Genomic DNA, 23,781 nt, shown 5'->3' with positions numbered 1-23,781 from the left:
TTTGGGATTCGGCTGAGCTGCAGGCTTCATCTAATCTTCATCGATATTAAACCACAGCGTTCCATTTGAATTTGCCGTGTCTTTATCAGTACAAATACACCCATGTACGTGCGTGCGCACACACACTGAATCAGTACACACAGACACATCATGCGCAACCTAGCCCCACTTATCAACTAATTTGCAGTTAAATTATTAAGGAGACTCGATAAACATGCATATTACACATGGGGAGGCCCATTAGTGAAATACATTAGCATTTCCTGCTACATCGGTAGAGACATAATTTCAGTTGGGGCCTGTGGTAAAAGCATTTAAAGACTTCTGACAGACTTCCCTTGGCTTTTGCCTATGGGCTCAGAGTAACTTTAATTCCTGTACATGTTCTTGACTTTGAAGGATCATGATCCAATCGGAATGTGACATCATCCCCAGCCAGCCAAACGTGAAGTGCGTGGCTGTGGTGTGACCCGGTTCTCGATCTCTGATTGGACGAGGAGCCGCAGTGATGGGGGGCGGCTGCCTCCATCCATCCACCTTACCCCTACTCACATCAATCCATGTCACGAGGTTAAGCGACGTTTGACTCTAACAAATGGCATTCATAGATACTAGAACCCTAAGCACAATTGTCACACTATTACTCATAGAAATACTAACTCCCCAAGGACCATAGAGCAAAGTGCTACCCATCGAGTCCTCCATAGGCCTTCTCTACAGGAAGGTCAAGTTACATCCCGAATGGCAGCCTAGTTTCTTGGTAGTGCACGGGACTCTGGTCAAAAGTAGTACACTCTATAGGGAATAGGATGCCATTTGGGACACAGCCCACATCTCAGGCGGTTTAGAGAGGCCAGCCCTTCACCGGGGAACGACTCAGCAGATGACCTTTCGACTAATGCCACAGACACATTTACACAGCAAAACGGTGTGATAATGGAGAGGGAGAAGTGGACGCTGGGGAGAGGAGGATGACAATGAAGGGGGAGATTGAGGAGAGAGAAAAAGAGAGATAATAGACGAGATGGGAGAGAGATAATACAGGTAGGGGAGAGAGAGAGAGAGATAGAGAAAGGATATAGAATACAGTAGAGGAAGAGAGGAAAGAGTGGAGGGATTTTTTTCCACAGTGATGTCAGTATTATTATGACCACACGTACAACTTGCTACCAGGAGTATGATGGATGGAGTGAGAGATAGAGGAGAGAGATAGAGAGGGGTTTTTTCAGCCTCGTGATTTGTTGGGAGAATTTTCTGGAGAGAAACCTCCCTGGAACAATTTATTTTCCATTTTTGAAGTTACCAAGAGAGTCCGTCATTAATCCCAGACCCAAATCACTGCTGTTGTCAGGGATTGGGAGACTATTTGACTGTGTACTGTAGGGTTGCAATAAATAAATCCCTGGGTTTTACAGAAATCCTGGTTGATAAATGTCCTGGTTCAAGACGGAATAAGCAGGAATTGGAATTAATAGGGAATATTAAGTTACTAGAACTTTCCAATTTATGTAACATGAAGTCAGATAAATTGGCTAAACTAACTCCTAGATATGATCTGGGATAATACTAGACGCAAACAGGATTGTGATAAAAAAAAGCATACTACAATGGTTCCTCCTTTAAAAGTTGCGAGGTTATTCCACGGCACTTAGAGGTAATTTGTGGTTTAGTACGATACCCTGCGTCACCGCTTCATTGCTCCAGACCAGCGCAAGGGGGAGTTAGAGCCTTGATTATGCTTTTGGGTCCCAAGGCGCTACTGTGTCTCTAACTGACAATGAATGAGCGACATAAACCTAAATAGAAACTGATAATTGTGCACGACTTCAGTATTAGACTTCAGTAGTACTTACTAAAACTGTTGTTACACTAACATTGTTATTATTTTATTTTGCTAGGGTTATTTTGCTCTTACTTTATGTAGTACTGTAGGCCACTCCCAACCAGTCACATTGTACAGCGACTGAGTGGCACAACGGTCTAAGACACTGCATAGCAGCGAAAGCTGTGTTGGCTGTCCATTCAGCCACAAGAGCATTAGTGAGGTCGGGCACTGATTTTGGGTGATTAGGCCTGGCTCGCAGTCGGCCTTCCAATTCATCGCAAAGGTGTTTGATGGGGTTGAGGTCAGGGCTCTGTGCAGGTCAGTCAAGTTCTTCAACACAGATCTCGACAAACTATTTCTGTATGGACCTCGCTTTGTGCACGGGGGCATTGTCATACTGAAACAGGGCCTTCCTCAAACTGTTGAGAATCGTTGAGAATGTCATTGTATGCTTTAGCATTAAGATTTCCCTTCACTGGAATTAAGGGGCCTAGGCCAAACCATAAAAACAGCCCCAGACCATTATTCCTCCTCCACCAAACATTACAGTTGGCACTAATCATTGGGGCAGGTAGCCCAGATTACTTCGTCAAACCCAGATTAGTCCGTTAGACTGTCGCATGGGATCTCTGCTGCCTGCTTAATGCAATGTTATGTAATGTGAGAGAGAGAGTGAGGGAGAGAGAAAGAGACGGACGGAGGGCAGGATTCGACTTAATGCATTATTTAACACGTGGATGACTCAATTAGCGAAACTCCTTGATGCAATTAACTTTTTCAAACTGACTGGATGAAGTGCAGAGAGCTTTGCTAGGATTGGGATGGCTTCCAAGAGGGAGCACAACTGTCTCTAGGGTCTCAAGGCCCCAGACTCTGGCATGGAGGGCAAGGTTGTTGGAATGTGTATGTTTGTGTGCGTGTGCATACTATTGTAGTTCTCTCTAAGCAGGATAAAACCATAGCCGGTCCACGTACTCTTGTCAATTGTTGACATGTATTTTGCGGCCATTGTCGGTAAAGCGTGAAACTCAAGCAAAACAAAAACAAGCTTATTTTTATACTATTATAAATATCTATACTTACTAACCCCGTGTCACCCCAGACACAACCAAAAGTATGTGGACAAGTGCTCGTCGAACATCTCATTCCAAAATCATGGGCATTAATATGGAGTGGTCCCCCCTTTGCAGCTCTAACAGCTTCCACTCTTCTGGAAAGGCTTTCCACTAGAAGTTGGAACATTGCAGCAGGGACTTGCTTCCATTTAGTCACAAGACCATTAGTGAGGTCGGGCACTGATGTTGGGTGATTAGGCCTGGTTCGCAGTTGGCCTTCCAATTCATCCCAAAGGTGTTTGATGGGGTTGAGATCAGGGCTCTGTGCAGGCCCACTCAGCCCAGTCAAAGCTCTTCCCTGTCCTGGCACCCCAATGGTGGAACAAGCTTCCCTCTGATGGTAGGAAAGCAGAGTCCCTGCCCATCTTCCAAAAACAACTGAAAACCTACATCTTCAAAGAGTATCTTAAATAAAACATCGAAATCTTATTCCCAAACCCCATTAAAAAAAAAAGAAGAATAAAAAAATTGCACTTGTCTTTTCCTTCTAGCACTGACTCCGCTGAAAACTTCTGTATTGAGGAGAAATGTATTTACTACAACATGTGGTTATCTCACCTAGCTGTCTTAAGATGAATGCACGCTTTGGATAAAAGCGTCTGCTAAATCACTTGAATGTAATGTAAAATGTATCTAGATGCTAACTGCCTGGCTGCGAGGAATGGCATGTGTTATTATGTGCCAGTCATTGTCCATGCACCTTAATGCACCTTCTCCTGGTGAATACCAACACAGAGACAGTGTGTTACCTAACCTAACTCCTTTGAAGTCAATTCTCCTGCCGCCTCTCTGAATGGCGAGTCAATCAAATCAAATCTTATTTGTCTCATTCACATGGTTAGCAGATGTTAATGTGAGCGTAGCGAAATGCTTGTGCTTCTAGTTCCGACAATGCAGTAATAACCAACGAGTAATCTAACCTAACAATTCCACAACTACTACCTTATAGACACAAGTGTAAAGGGATAAAGAATATGTACATAAAGATATATGAATGAGTGATGGTACAGAACGGCATAGGCAATATGTAGTAGATGGTATCGAGTACAGTATATACATATAAGATGAGTAATGTAGGGTATGTAAACAAAGTGGCATAGTTTAAAGTGGCTAGTGATACATGTATTACATAAAGATGCAGTAGATGATATAGAGTACAGTATATACATATACATATGAGATGGGTAATGTAGGGTATGTAAACATTATATTAAGTGGCATTGTTTAAAGTGGCTAGTGATACATTTTTTACATCAATTTCCATTTATTAAAGTGGATGGAGTTGAGTCAGTATGTTGGCAGCAGCCACTCAATGTTAGTGGTGGCTGTTTAAAAGTCTGATGGCCTTGATATAGAAGCTGTTTTTCAGTCTCTCGGTCCCTGCTTTGATGCACCTGTACTGACCTTGCCTTCTGGATGATAGCGGGGTGAACAGGCAGTGGCTCGGGTGGCTGTTGTCCTTGATGATCTTTATGGCCTTCCTGTGACATCGGGTGGTGTAGGTGTCCTGGAGGGCAGGTAGTTTGCCCCCGGTGATGCATTGTGCAAACCTCACTACCCTCTGGAGAGCCTTACGGTTGTGGGCGGAGCAGTTGCCGTACCAGGCGGTGATACAGCCCGACAGGATGCTCTCGATTGTGCATCTGTAGAAGTTTGGGAGTGCTTTTGGTGACAAGCCGAATTTCTTCAGCCTCCTGAGGTTGAAGAGGCGCTGCTGCGCCTTCTTCACAACGCTGTCTGTGTGGGTGGACAAATTCAGTTTGTCCGTGATGTGTATGCCGAGGAACATAAAACTTACTACCCTCTCCACTACTGTCCCTTCAATGTGGATAGGGGGGTGCTCCCTCTGCTGTTTCCTGAAGTCCACAATCATCTCCTTTGTTTTGTTGACGTTGAGTGTGAGGTTATTTTTCTGACACCACACTCCGAGGGCTCGCACCTCCTCCCTGTAGGCCGTCTCGTCGTTGTTGGTAATCAAGCCTACCACTGTGGTGCGTCCACAAACTTGATGATTGAGTTGGAGGCGTGCATGGCCACGCAGTCATGGGTGAATAGGGAGTACAGGAGAGGGCTCAGAACGCACCCTTGTGGGGCCCCAGTGTTGAGGATCAGCGGGGTGGAGATGTTGTTACCTACCCTCACCACCTGGGGGCGGCCCGTCAGGAAGTCCAGTACCCAGTTGCACAGGGCGGGGTGGAGACCCAGGGTCTCGAGCTTGATGACGAGTTTGGAGGGTACTATGGTGTTGAATGCTGAGCTGTAGTCGATGAACAGCATTCTCACATAGGTATTCCTCTTGTCCAGATGGGTTAGGGCAGTGTGCAGTGTGGTTGCGACTACAGTATTATAGCAATGTAGAAACGGTAGAAATGATACCTATTATTAAATCGAAGATCTACTGTAGCATCAGATTACCCGACCAGTATAACTCCCAATCCTAATATTACAGCATCCGTATTCTGAAGTCCTTCCGTACTCAGTCCTCAGACGAAACTTGACTGCCAAGACCGAGAGGGACTTTTGTCTGAAAACTGACAACTTACGGAGTTTTGACAATAAAGTGAGATCCGTCTGACAACTGAGGGAAATCCTAATATGGATGCCATACAAGCCCAGCAGTGTTTGAGCTCTAGGGGAGGCAGTGGCCACTGGCCTGAAGTCATCACTGAGAGGCTTAGTCTGGAGGGGTCAATGGAGAAATTAGAACGAGAAAGAGATTAGAGCAGGCTAGAAGGGCTCTCAATGGAGCCGGGCTGACTACAGCTAAAAAACTTAAGAAGGTATTACAGCGAAAGTCAGTGGGATCTCGTAATGCTAGTGGGTGTGCCATTTTCAGTCAACTATTAGCTCCTGTAGCCGAAGGAATGTTATGGGCAAAGTGGCATAGATGTATTTTACACAGACCTTGGATCAAATATGGTTGAATGTGGCGTGATTGTACTTGCGTGGTGTAATGGGACCAGTAGAATAAAAGCAAAAACACAAACCATGCCCATCTAGCTAAATAAAAAAAAACAAAGATTTAAAATAATATTTGAAACCAGGTCTATTTTTGAATGTTCTATTTACTGAAGTAAATGCATGTTCACAGACCATATCTGAGAGGAGTAAATAGTTGTTTTGATTTACAATTTTACAATTACCTGCGCAGCAGGTAGCCTGGGGCGACAGGTAGCCTCGTGGTTAGAGTGTAGGACTAATAACCAAAAGGTTGAAAGATCAAATCCCTGAGCTGACAAAGTAAAAATCTCTCATTCTGCCCCTGAACAAGGCCATCGTTGAAAATAAGAATTTGTTCCTAACTGACTTTCCTAGTTAAAAATAAGAACACACAGACACACAAGAACCTTGGGGACTCAAATGATACCAGGGAAACATACAGCATTATTTTCTCCTTCTCTCTGCTCTTTCCCTCATCTGGGGAAAATAAGACAGGGTCTCTCCAAGTGTAGCTTTCTGCGTGCGTGCCACGGCGGCACACAATCTTCAAAGTCCAAACATTCAGCCTCCCGTGGTGCTTTCGCTTCAATCAATTTTTCCCGACATGCGGGAGAGAAGAGGGCACGAGAGAAAAGGAGAAGTCAATTCTTCACGCTGCTGTGTAAAGTAGGGCAGGAGTGTAGTCACGGCGGGGTGTTTGTATGAGTGTGTGGAGACGCACCAGGGTGGCACGTGATTAGGTAAAGAGGAGGGCGATGTCATCATCCATTGTTGATGGATTGGCGCTTGCACCATGCAAAGCTGGGTCAAGTTTAATGGGTGGCTCTTCCTACCGCTATGATTGCGATAAGTCATGGGAGATACCAAAGCTCTCGCCGGCCGCCAAGGGCAAGTTCTATACACACTGATTCTCATACTTGATATTGAATTGCAACCTTTGATTTGTGCATCAAAGTCTATTTATTTTCTCGGCAGAGCTGATTTATTCATTAGCCCCCGTTTCCATCGATAGGGGATGCGTCCCAAATGGGACTCTATTCCCAACACAGAGCACTACTTTTGACAGGCCCTGACAAAAAGTAGTGCACTATGTAGGGAATACGGTGCCATTTGCGATGCCCGAGAAATCTCAAGTGCTGCACACCGAGCTGTCGTGTCCTCCATCGTCAGAAGATAAGCATACGGAGAAAATAAACACCAAAAAGCCAGATATGGAGAAGATAGGGATCTCTAAGAAGAAAACACTTTAATGTCACACAGTAGTGGGCCTATATAAAATACATAGAATTGTAACATGGCGACAATTGTTTAAACCCAATTCTAAGACAAGGGTACTGCCGCAGAATGGCATACATGTTCAGTCAGTACTGACTTTAAAATGGCTTAAATTAATATTTTTGGGGTCACTGGCCTACTACACACAATACCAAATAATGTCAAAGTGGAGTTATTTGTACAAATTAATTCAAAATGAAAAGCTGTTATGTCTAGAGTTAAGAAGTACTCATCCCCTTTTGTTTTGGCAAGCCTAAAATAGTCACATAATAAGTTGCATGGACTCACTGTGTGTAATAATAGTGTTTAACGTGATTTTTGAATGACTACCCCATGTCTGTACCCCACACATACAACTATCTGTAAGGTTCCTCAGTCGAGTAGTGGATTTCAAACATAGATTCAACCACAAAGACCAGGGAGTTTTCCAATGCCTCTCGAAGAAGGGCACTTTTTGCTAGCTGTACAACAAGCAGACAGTGAATATCCCTTTTTGAGCACGGTGAAGTCATTAATTACACTTTGGATCAATAAACCCAATCGCCACAAAGATACAGGGGTCCTTCCCAACTCAGTTGCCGGAGAAGAAGGAAACCGCTCAGGGATTCCAGCGTGAGGCCAATGGTGACTTTAAAACAGTTACAGAGTATTCAACTCTGGCTGTGATAGGAGAAAACTGAGGTTGGATCAACAACATTGTAGTTACTCAACAATACTAACCTAATTGACAGAGTGAAATGAAGGAAGCCTGTAAAGAATACAAATATTCCAAAACATGCATCCTGTTTGCAACAGGGCACTAAAGTAACACTGTAAAACATGTGGCAAAGCTATTCACTTTTTCTCCTGAATACAAAGTGTTATGTTTGGGGAAAATCCAATAGAACACATTACTGAGTACCACAGCATAGTGGTGGCTGCATCATGTTATGGATATGCTTGTAATCGTTAAGGACTGGCGAGTTTTTCAGGATAAAAAATAAACAGAATGGAGCTAAGCACAGGCCAAATCCTAGGGAAAAAACGGGTTCGGTCTGATTTCCACCAGACACTGGGAGATGAATTCACCTTTCAGCAGGACAATAACCTAAATCTTAAGGCCAAATCTACACTGGAGTTGCTTACCAAGAAAACAGTGAATGTTCCTGAGTGGCCGAGTTACAGTTTTGACTTAAATCTGCATGAAAATCTATGGCAAGACCTGAAAATGGTTGTATTTTACCATACACTTTGACAATACAGAATATTTTGTGTACATCGTTGACAAATAATGACAATTAAATTCATTTAAATCCCACCTTGTAACACAACAAAATGTGAAAAATGTCAAAGAGTGTGAATAGTTTCTGAAGGCACTGTATCTTTTCAATAACCAAAAAATGACATTTTTACAGCTGTTTAATGCTGGCGATTCAGTGCTTGTTTTCTCACATGAACTGAAATGGAGCAAAAAGTTTAGAATTTTAGCAGCCAGGAAATTAGTGATTTCCACAAAGTCAGAACAGCCAACCGAGAAGTCAATAGGCCAATGTCACAGCCAATCACAACACTGGTGGGTAAGTAATACTGTGAAACACTATCATTCCACTATTAGCGCCAGATATCCACCGTGTACAAAACATTAAGAAAACCTTCCTAACATTGAGTTTAACCCTGCTCCCTTTGCCCTCAGAACAGCCTCAATTTGCCAGGGCATGGACTCCACAAGGTGTCGAAAGCGTTCCACAGGGATGCTGGCTAAAGTTGACTCCAATGCTTCCCACAGTTGTGTCAAGTTGGCTGAATGTCTTTTGGGTGGTGGACCATTCTTTATACACACAGGAAACAATTGAGCATGAAAGACCCAGCAGCGTTGCAGTTCTTGACACATTCAAGCTGGTGCGCCTGGCACCTACTACCTGGTTAGTCTATGTCATGGAAACACTCCCGGGTGGCGCAGCGGTTTGACTACAGTCCCTGGGTCAAATCCAGGCTGTATCACATCCGGCAGTGATTGGAAGTTACGTAAGGGTGGTGCACAATTGGCTCAGTGTCGTCCGGGTTTGGCTGGGGTGCGGTTTGACAGGTAATGCATCCTATTGATTCATTTTATGTCTCAAAAGACAACTGAGCAGAACACTTTATAAATGCTTTTTCCCCCTTCTATTTTCAACATAGTTTTCCATTAAAAAATCAGTCAGGCACTTTGGCAGTGGGCTGGACTGCTGCCCGTCCTTAGCGTGAGGACACCTGTCTCTGCCAATAAGTCGTTTCTATGGCCTTCGATTGACAGCTGTCCGTTACACTCACCGGCGGCACAGTCCTCCTCGTCTGACCCGTTCTCACAGTCCCGCTCGCCGTCGCATCGCCACGACACTGAGACACACTTGTTGGTAGAGCCGCCGCAGTCAAACTTCTCCGGAGGGCAGGTCTGTTTGCCTGGAGGGGAGGGAGGAAGGGAGGGATGGCAGAGGTGACTTGTTAGGCTGCGTTCCATTCCAACACCCTCCCCTGCTGCCCTCACTCACTCCACTTTGCAGACCTGAGGCGACTGAGTAGGTGTAAGTAATTTGGCCACCGAGTTACTGCTACATTGCTCATCACCATAATACCAGATTTGTGTATCAGGAGAGCGAGCGAGCCCTTGTATCCGCTTGGGCCTATAAAACGCAATGGTGAAGCTATCAACATGATGCTTATATCTATCAAATCCTAGGTCTAGGTTGTAGAGGCTAGGTGTCGATATGGAATTCTATCCAATCCACTCATAACTACAGGAATGTCTAGGGTGTATGTAAGGGGCGAGGGGTCTAAATAGAATTCAGCCCTAGTATCTTCATGGACCTACTGTCTATAAACAAAACAACATCCCCATGTCACTGACACACATCCAGAAGCACAACCACTCAGCCAACATATTTTGTTTTCTAGCCTCAACCCTAGAGACATGACAAGAACATTTAATACAGCAAATGTACAGTTGGCCGCAGTGTGAAAGAGAACACTGGTCCCCCCAGCTCACAGTCTCCTCCATCTCCCCCTCTTTCTAGCCCAATCTGTTGGTTGGTGTATTTGGCACGGGCGCCGTTTGATCCAGATTACTCAGCGTTTAGTATCAAGCCCGGCTGTCGTTAATTATACATCTCTGCTTACAGTACATACAGCCGGCTGGATTTAAGCCGTTTTTCACAGTCGCCCCCGAATCGAATCAACGAAGAAAAAAAAATCTGCTGGTAATTTGATTTGGTCTTGTTTTCGAGTGTGTTAGATGTTAATAGTGTCACAACCTTTTATTAGCTTGTCATAGTCGAGCTGAGGGCTGGTTTAGCAGGGTCTCGGATTTTCACGTAATGCGCAAAAAAAGGCAAAAAAAAGCATTGGAGATGATTAACGATTAACGAAAATGATTAACGGTATGATGGTATACATGTACTATACATCATTGAAACGGCATATGGTATTTTAATTTGATCAAATACAATGATTTATTTCATGGTGGTAAAAAGCAAACAGGAGAAGTATCTACAGTTGAAAAAAAAAAAATTCAACCACTCCACAAAATTCTTGTTAACAAACTATACATTTGGCAAGTCGTTTAGGACATCTACTTTGTGCATGACAAATGCCTGAAGGTACCACGTTCATCTTTTTTGTTGAATCCTAAAGGAAAACCTGGTTACGTCTGCTTTCCACCAGACACTGGGAGATGAATTCACCTTTCAGCAGGACAATAACCTAAAACACAAGGCCAAATCTACACTGGAGTTTCTCACCAAGAAGACAGTGAATGTTCCTGAGTGGCCGAGTTACAGTTTTATGCTTGAAAATCTATGGCAAGACTTGAAAATGGTTTCTAGCAATGATCAACAACCAATTGGACAAAACTTGAAGAATTTCTTAAATAATAATGGGCAAATATTGTACAATCCAGGTGTGGATGGCTCTTAGTGACTTACCCAGTAAGACTCATCGCTGTAATCGCTGCCAAAGGTGATTCTAACATATTGACTCAGGGGTTTAAATAGTTACGTAAATGATATATTTCTGTATTTACAAACATGTTGTTTTCTCTTTGTCAATATGGGCAGTTGTGTGTAGATGGATTAAATATGTTTTTTATCATCTATTTTGAATTCAGGCTGTAACACAATAAAATTAGGAATAACTCAAGGGGTATGAATACTTTCTGAAGGCACTGTACAGCGTTGGAAGGGCTTTAGCAAGCAAGCTAGCATTCTTGTACCTAAACCACAATTCACAGACAGGGACGCGGCTATGCTAGCCCAGCGTAATGTAGCAGTAAATCTGCCTGTAACTCATGCTATCTGATCGTTTGGTGCCATTTATTCTGCCCAGCGGACCGGGCCAAGTTACTCTCTTATGCTCCCCACCACCCACCACCACCAGGCAGCATGACACACTGGCTGACTCTGTCTGCATTGTGGGGCTGTACTGCAGAGCCAGGAGCACTCGGAGGCAGGCTAAGAAATAGTGTCACCTTGCTTTTACAAGGTTTAACCTCGATGACAGTTCGAATCAGACCTGCATGCAAATAGTATTTGTTTTCCTGACAATACTTTTAAAACTTTAAATGCTTGATTGGGCCTGCCTGAGTGACAGATGGGCAGGGTTTGCACTTTTGGGACGATTCCATTAGTTTCATATCCCCAGACGATCTCAATCCAAAAAAAGTGGTTGAAGGAAAACAGATAGTCTTTTTAACCACTCCCCCTTTAAAGTGAGACATGCCGAATAAAACCACAACGCATATTTGGTAACAAGAAAAGTATCTACCCTGCTGAAGGTTGTGCAATGTAACAGCAATAATTAGACTTAGGGATGCAACCCGTTAGATAAAATACGGAACGGTTCCGTATTTCACTGAAATAATAAACGTTTTGTTTTCGAAATTATAGTTTTCGGATTCTACCATATTAATAACCAATGGCTCGTATTTCTGTGTGTTATTATGTTAGAATTAAATCTATGATTTGATATTTGATAGAGCAATTTGACTGAGCAGTGGTAGGCACCAGCAGGCTCGTAAGCATTCATTCAAACAGCACTTTTGTGCGTTTTGCCAGCAGGTCTTCGCTGTGCTTCAAGCATTGAGCTGTTTATGACTTCAAACCTATCAACTCCCGAGATTAGGCTGGTGTAACCGAAGTGAAATGGCTAGCTAGTTAGCGGGGTGCGCGCTAATAACGTTTCAAACATCACTCGCTCTGAGACTTGGAGTAGTTGTTCCCCTTGCTCTGCAAGGGCCGCGGCTTTTGTGGAGCGATGGGTAACGACGCTTCGAGGGTGGCTGTTGTTGATGTGTTCCTGGTTCAAGCCCAGGTAGGGGCGAGGAGATGGACAAAAGCTATACTGTTACACTGGCAATACTAAAGTGCCTATGGGAACATCCAATAGTAAAAAAGGTATAGAGAGAAATAGTCCTATAAATACTATATTAACTACAACCTAAAACCTCTTACCTTGGAATATTGAAGTCTCATGTTAAAAGGAACCACCAGCTTTCATATGTTCTCATGTTCTGAGCAAGGCACTTAAACGTTTGCTTTTTTACATGGTGTCACGTTCTGACCTTAGTTCCTTTGTTTGGCTTTGTTTTTGTGTGGTCAGGGCGTGAGTTGTGGTGGGCCGTCTGTTTGTTTTTCTATGTTGGTTTTTGTGTTCGGCCTAGTATGGTTCTCAATCAGAGGCAGGTGTCGTTAGTTGTCTCTGATTGAGAATCATACTTAGGTAGCCTTTGTCCACCTGGGTTTTCTGGGTGTTTATTTTCAGTCTTTGTGTGTCTGCACCAGGTAGAACTGTTTCGGTTGTCACTTTGTTGTTTTGTATTTTTTGAAGTGTTCAGTTGTTTATTAAAAAAGATGAACACTAACCACGCTGCACTTTGGTCCTCCTCTCTTTCTCCCGAAGACGATCATTACAGAAACACCCACCAACCAAGGACCAAGCAGCATGGTAACAGGCAGCAGCAGCAGCGGCTAAAAACACAGGACTCCTGGACATGGGAGGAGATTCTGGACGGCAAGGGACCATGGGCACAGGCTGGAGAATATCGCCGCCCCAAGGCTGAGCTGGAGGCAGCGAAAGCAGAGAGGCGGCGGTATGAGGAGGCAGCGCGGCTAGAAACCCGAGAGGCAGTCCCAAACATTTCTGGCTACGGGGAGCATTCAGCCAGGTAAGGTTGGGCAGGCTCAGTGCTCAAGAGCTCCAGTGCAGCTTCACGGTCCGGTCTGTCCGGTGCCACCTCCACGTACCAGCCCTCCGGTGGCAGCCCCCCGCACCAGACTGTCTCTCTGTCTTCTCCCTACAGGTGCTCGCGCCGAGCCGCCAGAGTCTCCCGTCTGTCCCGTCTGTCCTCTCTCCCGTCTGTCCTGAGCCGCCAGAGTCTCCCGTCTGTCCTGAGCCGCCGGAGTCCCCCGCCTGTCCGGCGCTGCCGGAGTCGGCCTTCACTCCGGCGCTGCCAGAATCTCCCGTCCATTCGGGACCCGTGGCGAGGGTCCCCAGTCCGAGGTCGGCGGCGAGGGTCGCCGCTCATAAGAGGCCACGGGGGCGGTTGAGGAGGTGGACAAAAACTATGGTGAAGTGGGGTCCACGTCCCGCTCCAGAGCCGCCACCGCGGACAGACGCCCACCCAGACCCTCCCCTATAGGTTTAGGTTTTGCGGCCGGAGTCCGCACCTTTGGGGGGGGGGGGGGGGGGGGGGGGGGTACTGTCACGTTCTGACCTTAGTTCCTTTGTTTGGCTTTGTTTTTGTGTGGTCAGAGCGTGAGTTGGGGTGGGCAGTCTGTTTGTTTTTCTATGTTGGTTTTTGTGTTCGGCCTAGTATGGTTCTCAATCAGAGGCAGGTGTTGTTAGTTGTCTCTGATTGAGAATCATACTTTTTCCACCTGGGTTTTGTGGGTGTTTATTTTCAGTCTTTGTGTGTCTGCACCAGATAGAACTGTTTCGGTTGTTACTGTTGTTTTGTATTTTTTGAAGTGTTCAGTTGTTTATTCAAAAATATGAACACTAACCACGCTGCGCTTTGGTCCTCCTCTCTTTCTCCCGAAGACGATCGTTACACACATGGCACATATTGCACTTTCTTCACCAACACTTTGTTTTTGCATTATTTAAACCAAATTGAACATGTTTCATTATTTACTTGAGGCTAAATGGATTTTTATTGATGTACTATATTAAGTTCAAATAAGTGTTCATTCAGTATTGTTGTAATTGTCATTATTACAAATAAATTTAAAATACTTGTTTTTTTTAATCGTCCAATTAATCGGTATCAGCTTTTTTAGTCCTCCAATAATCGGTATCGGTATCAGCGTTGAAAAATCATAAATCGGTCGACCTCTAGTCAATACGGAACATTTCAAGAACTTTGAAAGTTTCTTCTAGTGCAGTCGCAAAAACCATCAAGCTCTGTGATGAAACTGGCTCTCATGAGGACCGCCACAGGAATGGAAGACCCAGTTACCTCTTCTGCAGATGATAAGTTCATTAGAGTTACCAGCGTCAGAAATTGTAGCCCAAATAAATGCTTCAGAGTTCAAGTAACAGACACATCTCAACATCAACTGTTCAGAGGAGACTGTGTAAATCAGGCCTTCATGGTCGATTTGCTGCAAAGAAACCACTACTAAAGGACACTAATAAGAAGAGACTTGCTTGGGCCAAGAAACACGAGCAATGGACATTAGACCGGTGGAAATGTGTCCTTTGGTCTGGAGTCCAAATTGTAGATTTTTGTTTCCAACCGACGTGACTTTGTCAGACCGGTGTGGGTGAGCGAATGATCTCTGCATGTGTATTTCCCACCATAAAGCATGGAGGAGGAGGTGTTATGGTGTGGGGGTGCTTTGCTGGTGACACTATCTGTATTATTTAGAATTCAAGGCACACTTAACCAGCATGGCTACCAGAGCATTCTGCAGGGATACGCCACCCCATCTGGTTTTGGCTTACTGGGACTATCATTTGTTTTTCAACAGGTCAATGACCCAACACACCTCAAGGCTGTGTAAAGGCTATTTTACCAAGAAGGAGAGTGATGGAGTGCTGCATCAGATGACCTGGCCTCCATAATCCTCTGACCTCAACCAAATTGATGGTTTAGAATGAGTCAGACCGCAGAGTGAAGGAAAAGCAGCCAAGAAGTGCTCAGCATATGTGGAAACTCTCTTTCCAAGACTGTTGAAAAAGCATTCCAGGTGATGCTGGTTGAGAGAATGCCAAGAGTGTGCAAAGCTGTCATCAAGGCAAAGGGCGGCTACAAAAGGGGGGAGATGGTGAGGTTGGCCGACCAGCTGGTGATGCAGGTGACCAACTCATGCTGGTATGCTGGTGACCAATTTATGCTGGTGCTGCTGGTCACCAGTAAAAACACAGCGAAAGCTGGTCACCAGAAAAAACACAGCACTAGTCACCAGCATTTATTTCAGCGGGGTATATATAATATTAATAGATTAATGACTGTGAATTAAACAGTTTGTTCCAGTTAGAAGAAACTGACCAATCACATCAGTCAGGAGTGATTTATCCATCTACAACATAAAACAGTGAAAGGAGATACCTATGGGTCAAAATGGACTGCTTAAAAAGTACACACCATACTTTACCGACAAATGTGGACATACAAACCAAAACGAAAGCCACACTTCCCTCACGTCATAGAAACTTCAGTGAACTTCAAATTAAGTTCAATGAGCCAACTCCTCTACGACAGATTATGAATTCCTTACAGCTCCCATGTCATAACGTTGAGTCCTCGTTTGTCACTCCAGCGGTAAACAACTGAGACACAAATGTCACTCTGCCTCTGAGTAATTGTTGTTTACGAGGCCTATATGGCCCCCTTCTCCAACAAAACACATTAGCCACAACTTTAGCGGCAGCTTGTGGAAGTCGCCGGGGTTTAGCGTAATCTAATCAATCACTACCTTGTTGTTTAAGTGTCGTGAGCCACTTTGGCACGCAGTTGGTATTTGATTCAGTTGTGTGCGTCGAAGGGGGATTAAGTGTGTAGTTCATCAAAGGGCGATCGGTTAGAGGATAGAACAGCTCTATCCACTCTTTCTTTCTCTCTCTGTCATTCTCACTCTCTCATTCACCCTCTCTCTCTTGCTTGCCACCATATCTTGCTTTTCTGATTCAAAACAAGGCCTTCATCCAGGCCTCTGCCCATTCACCCCTCCTTCTCTCCTCCCTTCATTATCCTCCGCTCTGCCGCTCAGTATGGAGGGCTTTGATTTTGCTCGAGGATAAGAATTGAAAAGGTCATTTGGCAGTGCGTGTCTGTATCACAACCTCCTTTTTTCTCTTTCTCTCTCCCCATGTGTCACCCACTCCTTCCTCATCTCTCCTTCCCTTCGTCTTTCTCTTCCTGCTATTGAGCGGTTCTCATTTTGGAATTGGTAAATCTCTGTGTCATGCTGCACTCTTAGGACCTCATTCATTTCTCTATTGCTCTGGGTCTGTATCACCGTTTCTCCACTAAAATCCACTCATCTCATTTGCCCTTTGTCTTTCTCGCTCTCTTATCGCCTCCTCTCCTCTCCCTCTCTGTTTCTCTCACTTTCTCTGTCTCTTTATTGTATTAGTAAATATATAAGTGCCATACTGTGCTCTCTGAGTACTTAGGCTACCTTGTTTTGCAGCTATAACACCCAGGGTAAGGTCAGCGTTTCACTAGGGGGCAGTTGGCGGATACGTCAGGCCCCACCACTCAACCTGCCTCCCCTGGGCACCAGCTGCTTCCCTCACCACCGAGCGACCTTCACACGTTCAGGCCAGAGTCACACCAACACACACTGCCTCTAAGTGAATGTGACTTGGTGATGGGCCCTGTTAGGGTTTGCAAAATGGCGGCATTTCCTTTCTGATGGCTGGTTTGAACAGATTTAGATTTCAAAGGAAAAGCATCGATCAAAGCTTCCGGTGCATTGCTTTTCACAGATCCAATCAGTGATTACTTCTAGGAAGGAAGGAAGGAAGGAAGGAAGGAAGGAAGGAAGGAAGGAAGGAAGGAAGGAAGGAAGGAAGGAAGGAAGGAAGGAAGGAAGGAAGGAAGGAAGGAAGGAAGGAAGGAAGGAAGGAATAAAACAGGAACATGGTCTGTGATTTAGAGAGAGATGACTGAGCACCATCATCCACAATGTCTACACAGCATTGATCATCTGGCACAGTGGTTAGAATTTATAAGTCTGATTTCTGCTCAGCTGCTTTAACTGAAAGCTTAGAACATTGCTTACTGAAATTGGCATCTGATCTAAGCGCACTGTGAGGTTTTTTTTCTCCATTTTAGTATAATCTTCCAGCACCGTAGTTACTTTGTTGGCTGTGCGGTAGATTTGTCAGAAATCTGATTTAAACACCATCTGTAGATTCATTGTGACAGATGCGTACACCAAAAGAGTGCCAAATATCACAAAATAAATCCTCTTTTGGCTTTTTCTTCAAAATAGCTAGAATTCAACAGCACCTACAGTTGAAGTCAGAAGTTTACATACACCTTAGCCAAATACATTTAAACTCAGTTTTTCACAATTCCTGACATTTTATCAGAGTAAAAATGCCCAGTCTTCGGTGAGTTAGGATCGCCACTTTATTTTAAGAATGTGAAATGTCTATAAGAATAATAGTAGAGAGAATTATTTATTTCAGCTTTGATTTCTTTCATCACATTCCCAGTGGGTCAGAAGTTTACATACACTCAATTAGTATTTGGTAGCATTGCCTTTAAATTGTTTAACTTTCATCAAATGTTTTTGGTAGCCTTCCACAAGCTTCCCACAATAAATTGGGTAAATTTGGCCCATTCCTCCTGACAGAGCTGATGTAACTGAGTCAGGTTTGTAGGTCTCCTTGCTTGCACACGCTTTTTCAGTTTGGCCCACACATTTTCTTTGGGATTGATGTCAGGGCTTTGTGATGACCACTCCAATACCTTGACTTTGTTGTCCTGAAGTTATTTTGCCACAACTTTGGAAGTCTGCTTGGGGTAATTGTCCATTTGAAAGACCCGTTTACGACCAAGCTTTAACTTTCTGACCGATGTCTTGAGATGTTGCTTCAATATATCCACATCATTTTCCTACATCATGATGCCATCTATTTTGTGAAGTGCACCAGTCCCTCCTGCAGCAAAGCACCCCCACAACATGATGCTGCCACCCCCGTGCTTCATGGTTGGGATGGTGTTCTTCGGCTTGCAAGCCTCCCCCTTTTCCCTCCAAACCATCATTATCATTATGGCCAAACAGTTCTATTTTTGTTTCATCAGACCAGAGAACATTTCTCCAAAAAGTACATGTCCCCATGTGCAGTTGCAAATCGTAGTCTGGCTTTTTTATGGCTGTTTTGGAGCAGTGGCTTCTTCCTTGCTGAGCGGCCTTTCAGATTATGTCGATATAGGACTTGTTTTACTGAGGATAGAGATACTTTTGAACCTGTTTCCTCCAGCATCCTTTGCTGTTGTTCTGGGATTGATTCGCACTTCTCGCACCAAAGTACGTTCATCTCTAGGAGAGAGAAAGTTTCTCCTTCCTGAGTTGTATGACGGCTGCGTGGTCCCATGGTGTTTATACTTGCGTACTATTGTTTGTACAGACGAACGTGGTACCTTCAGGCGTTTGGAAATTGCTCCCAAGGATGAACCAGACTTGTGGAGGTCTACAATGTTTTTTCTGAGGTCTTGGCTGATTTCTTTTGATTTTCCCATGATGTCAAGCAAAGATGCACTGATATTGAAGGTTGGCCTTAAAATACATCCACAGGTACACCTCCAATTGACTGAAATTATGTCAATTAGCCTATCAGAAGCTTCTAAAGCCAGGACATAATTTCCTGGAATTTTCCAAGCTGTTTAAAGGCACAGTCAACTTAGTGTATGTAAACGTCTGACCCACTGGAATTGTGATACAGTGAATTATAATTTAAATAATCTGTCTGTAAACAATTGTTGGAAAAATGACTTGTGTCATGTACAAAGTAGATGTCCCAACCGACTTGACAAAACTATAGTTTGTTAACAAGACATTTGTGGAGTGGTTGAAAAATTATTTTTAATGACTCCAACCTAAGTGTATGTAAACTTCTGACTTCAACTGTATGTCACTCCCTTTGGTTTTTTCCCCAGTCGTCATTGTTTCTGTTTCATGTCTGTGCGTTGTTTGTGTTTCTTGTTTTGTATTATGTTACATCTATTTATTAAAACACTCACTCCCTGAACTTGCTTCCCGACCCTCAGCGCACATCGTTAAAGCAGCGGTGTATTTGATCTATGCATGTGCCAGCACCCACAGCACAAGCCTCCCTCTTATCTGCGAGTGAAGTGAGTTCGGAAAAACTGAAAGTATGCATCTGAGAAAGAGTTTTGAACTTTACATATCTGAACCAAAAATAACATGGTCGCTATGGTAGAATGTTTCTTTTGATTGCCGATTTTGTGCATTGATCAAAATCACATCAGGTATACTGATTTCAGATGTCATGTAAACGACATTATTAGGAAAATCGTGTAAATGTTGAAATCAAACTATTAGATTAATCTGACTATTCAGATTACTTATACTTATTGCCAGACGTGTTCCTAGGCATCGGCTCATAACACCAGCCACACTACACAACAAAGGCTAAATATTTTTGGACACTGACAGAACTTTGTTGGAGACGACAACAGCACATAGTGATACTTAATTGGCAGACCCTAGACCCTGTCACACTGAATGAGCCAAGATGTCCGACAATCGTTTACGACCTAACAATTTGCCCATGATGTGGAAATTTTGTCTGGGACGTCAAAATCGGTGCATAAGAAGTATAAAATCGTACAGTCCCTTAGCATAGCTAGCGTTAGCATACAACTGTAGCCTATCCAGCTCACATTGTTGTATATCACAATATGAGTATCACCTGGGTTCAATGCAGGCCATAATGCGATATGTGGCATGACTCAGTACATGTGAAGGCTCAGTACACGGGAAGGGAAGGCATGTGTTAATATAATGGCAAACGCTAATGCTGATACATGTATCTACACAAGAGTGTGAACCTTGAAAACACGTTAAATACAGTAAAGTGCATTCAAAGAAAGAAATCTTCACACACACATACTGCCACACACGCATACACCCTCCCACCCGACTGAAATGCACATCTTTACGTAACTAAAATCCTCTCCGTTATTAAGTCAATAAAGTGTGGCAAAGCCTTATTACTCATTCCCCCTAACAGTGGAAAATCTCAATGGAGTTGAAACTCAATATCTACAAAGAGACTGGATGAGGCTGTTTTCATTAAACTCCCTCCTCAGAGAACGATCCATAATCCTCTGTGGTTATGTAATTTAAATGGGCCAAAATTAGGAAATAATGCAAGAGGTTTAAGAAATCCGATGTCGATTGATAGAGAGGATTCGTATCGTGTGAAGGATGTGCCTTCAGGTATTGCAGGTTTATTCCGGAAGCTGCACATTAGTTAATACTGACTGTGCAGTAGTACTCTTTTCAACAATGAAGCTAGCTGTGCATTAGCTGTCACTCTAAAATGGCTGGTGTGTGTCATATCAAGCAACGGCTTCACAGTAGGTATGGTGTTCTTTGGATGCAACTCAGCATTTTTTGTCCTCCAAACACGACGAGTTGAGTTTTTACCAAAAAGTTATATTTTGGTTTCATCTGACCATATGACATTCTCCCAATCTTCTTCTGGATCATCCAAATGCTCTCTAGCAAACTTCAGACGGGCCTGAACATGTACTGGCTTAAGCAGGATTTGAGTCCCTGGCGGCGTAGTGTGTTACTGATGGTAGGCTTTGTTACTTTGGTCCCAGCTCTCTGCAGGTCATTCACTAGGTCCCCCCGTGTGGTTCTGGGATTTTTGCTCACCGTTCTTGTGATCATTTTGACCCCACGGGGTGAGATCTTGTATGTCTTCCATTTCCTAATAATTGCTCCCACTGGTGCAGGTCTACAATTTTGTTTCTGGTGTCCTTTGACAGCTCTTTGGTCTTGGCCATAGTGGAGTTTGGAGTGTGACTGTTTGAGGTTGAGGTTGTGGACAGGTGTCTTTTATACTGATAACAAGTTCAAACAGGTGCCATTAATACAGGTAACGAGTGGAGGACAGAGGAGCCTCTTAAAGAAGAAGTTACAGGTCTGTGAGAGCCAGAAATCTTGCTTGTTTGTAGATGACCAAATACTTATTTTCCACCATAATTTGCAAATAAATTCACTAAAATGGTCAGAGTGAGCTGTTCTCTCATTTGTGTCTGGAAGTAGCTAGTAAGCTAGCCATCGTTAGCCAGTTAGCTTGGGTGCTTGACTGCTGTTAGGCAGACCGCTCGGATCAACCCTACTCCTCGGCCAGAGCGTTCAGTGTGCGCTCTGAACGCTCCGAGACCAAAACGCTCTAAATTTACAAACGGACAATCTGACAACGCTCTCAGTGTATGAACGCCCATAGCACACTCTAGCACTCCAGATTAAATTACGAACACACCCGTAGTATAAACCAGCCTTTAGTCTTGAAATCTTTGGTTGTTTAGTACATAGTCTCACGTGAATCCTCAGAGATGGGTGTGGTCTAAAGCTTAAGAGGGTGTGAACGATGCTGAATGGGTGTAGACAAAGAAGAGCTCTCCAGTAGGTACCAAAACATTCAAGGGTCATTTTCCCCAAAATTTGGTTACAAGTTAATCAATTTTCAAAGCAGAATTACTTTCCCAATGTTCCTTAACTGTAGTGTATGATAATTTTCTAGCTCTGAGTCTCTACTTTTATCCAATGTAAAAAACACAATTTCAAATTTTGCTACATAGTCAGTCGGTCGGTCGGTCGGTCACGTACAGTATGTATATACACTGTATATATATATTTTTTTTTAAAATCTCAGAACATTAACCATGTGTGCTCACTTGTTTTGTACAGTTCTGTAGTTTCGACCCAATAATTTGTCTGGAAAAACAAAGAACTTTGCATCCTGCAGGCCCGGGCATGGATCAAAGCTGGTGAGACATTCAATAACACCATCTTCAGAGACGATTCAACCATGGCCCTTGAGCAATTTGCTCAAAATTGCTACAGAAAAAAACAAGATCCAGAAGATTAATGAAAGCATAAAGATATTGATGAAGAAATGCTGTTTTGAGTTAGAAATGTAACAGTTTGGAGTACTTATAAATCGAATTCATTGCAAGTTGATGGATTTTTACAACAGTAGCCGGACTATAAAATGTATATTGTCCTGCTAATAAGGAATCATTTAAATGATGGGCTACATTCTTTATTGTAACCACAATGTCATACATAATTTGTGTCTACCTTTCCAATTACTTTTAGAGTTTGGGAATTACAAATGTGCGCTTTCTTTTTCGTAACTGGTTTTAGGTTCGAAAGTGCAGACTTCTTTTCTTTAAATGATTGTTTGATGTAGGATGTTACATTTTTGACCAGTTGACCAAGTAGGCCTAATAAAAAAATCCTACTTCTATTAGGCTGTTAAGCTTCATAGCCTACCTCAGCAGTTAAGGTATTTTATATACAGTGCCTTGCGAAAGTATTCGGCCCCCTTGAACTTTGCGACAATTCAGGCTTCAAACATAAAGATGTAAAACTGTATTTTTTTGTGAAGAATCAACAACAAGTGGGACACAATCATGAAGTGGAACGACATTTATTGGATATTTCAAACTTTTTTAACAAATCAAAAACTGCAAAATTGGGCGTGCAAAATTATTCAGTCCCCTTAAGTTAATACTTTGTAGCGCCACCTTTTGCTGCAATTACAGCTGTAAGTCGCTTGGGGTATGTCTCTATCAGTTTTGCACATCGAGAGACTGGAATTATTTCCCATTCCTCCTTGCAAAACAGCTCGAGCTCAGTGAGGTTGGATGGAGAGCATTTGTGAACAGCAGTTTTCAGTTCTTTCCACAGATTCTCGATTGGATTCAGGTCTGGACTTTGACTTGGCCATTCTAACACCTGGATATGATTATTTTTGAACCATTCCATTGTAGATTTTGCTTTAGGTTTTGGATCATTGTCTTGTTGGAAGACAAATCTCAGTCCCAGTCTCAGGTCTTTTGCAGACTCCATCAGGTTTTCTTCCAGAATGGTCCTGTATTTGTCTCCATCCATCTTCCCATCAATTTTAACCATCTTCCCTGTCCCTGCTGAAGAAAAGCAGGCCCAAACCATGATGCTGCCACCACCATGTTTGACAGTGGGGATAGTGTGTTCAAGGTGATGAGCTGTGTTGCTTTTACGCCAAACATAAAGTCTTGCATTGTTTCCAAAAAGTTCAATTATGGTTTCATCTGACCAGAGCACCTTCTTCCACGTTTGGTGTGTCTCCCAGATGGCTTGTGGCAAACTTTAAACGACACTTTTTATGGATATCTTTAAGAAATGGCTTTCTTCTTGCCACTCTTCCATAAAGGCCAGATTTGTGCAATATACGACTGATTGTTGTCCTATGGGCAGAGTCTCCCACCTCAGCTGTAGATCTCTGCAGTTCATCCAGAATGATCATGGGCCTCTTGGCTGCATCTCTGATCAGTCTTCTCCTTGTATGAGCTGAAAGTTTAGAGGGACGGCCAGGTCTTGGTAGATTTGCAGTGGTCTGATACTCCTTCCATTT

General features: G+C 43.5%; 1 protein-coding gene across 3 annotated transcripts in view; it reads right to left on the bottom strand.

The window, feature by feature from the left end:
• LOC110530017 (low-density lipoprotein receptor-related protein 8) overlaps positions 1 to 23,781 on the bottom strand; it is a 189,962-nt gene that overhangs the window by 61,445 nt on the left and 104,736 nt on the right. For 2 of the 3 annotated variants that reach the window (XR_005052891.1, XM_036985560.1), the window contains exon 4: positions 9,445 to 9,573. The exons of the other annotated variant lie outside the window; for it this stretch is intronic. Coding sequence is in view for 1 of the 2 variants with exons in the window: in XM_036985560.1 (XP_036841455.1) it covers positions 9,445 to 9,573 (129 nt within the window). In the remaining variant the exon portion in view is untranslated. The remainder of the gene's footprint in view (positions 1 to 9,444; positions 9,574 to 23,781) is intronic. 3 annotated transcript variants of the gene reach the window in all.

The sequence above is a fragment of the Oncorhynchus mykiss genome, chromosome 8 (assembly GCF_013265735.2).
Source record: "Oncorhynchus mykiss isolate Arlee chromosome 8, USDA_OmykA_1.1, whole genome shotgun sequence".
Taxonomy (NCBI): domain Eukaryota; kingdom Metazoa; phylum Chordata; class Actinopteri; order Salmoniformes; family Salmonidae; genus Oncorhynchus; species Oncorhynchus mykiss.
Note: the sequence above shows the minus strand (reverse complement) of the source record. Positions and strands in the feature narration are given on the sequence as shown.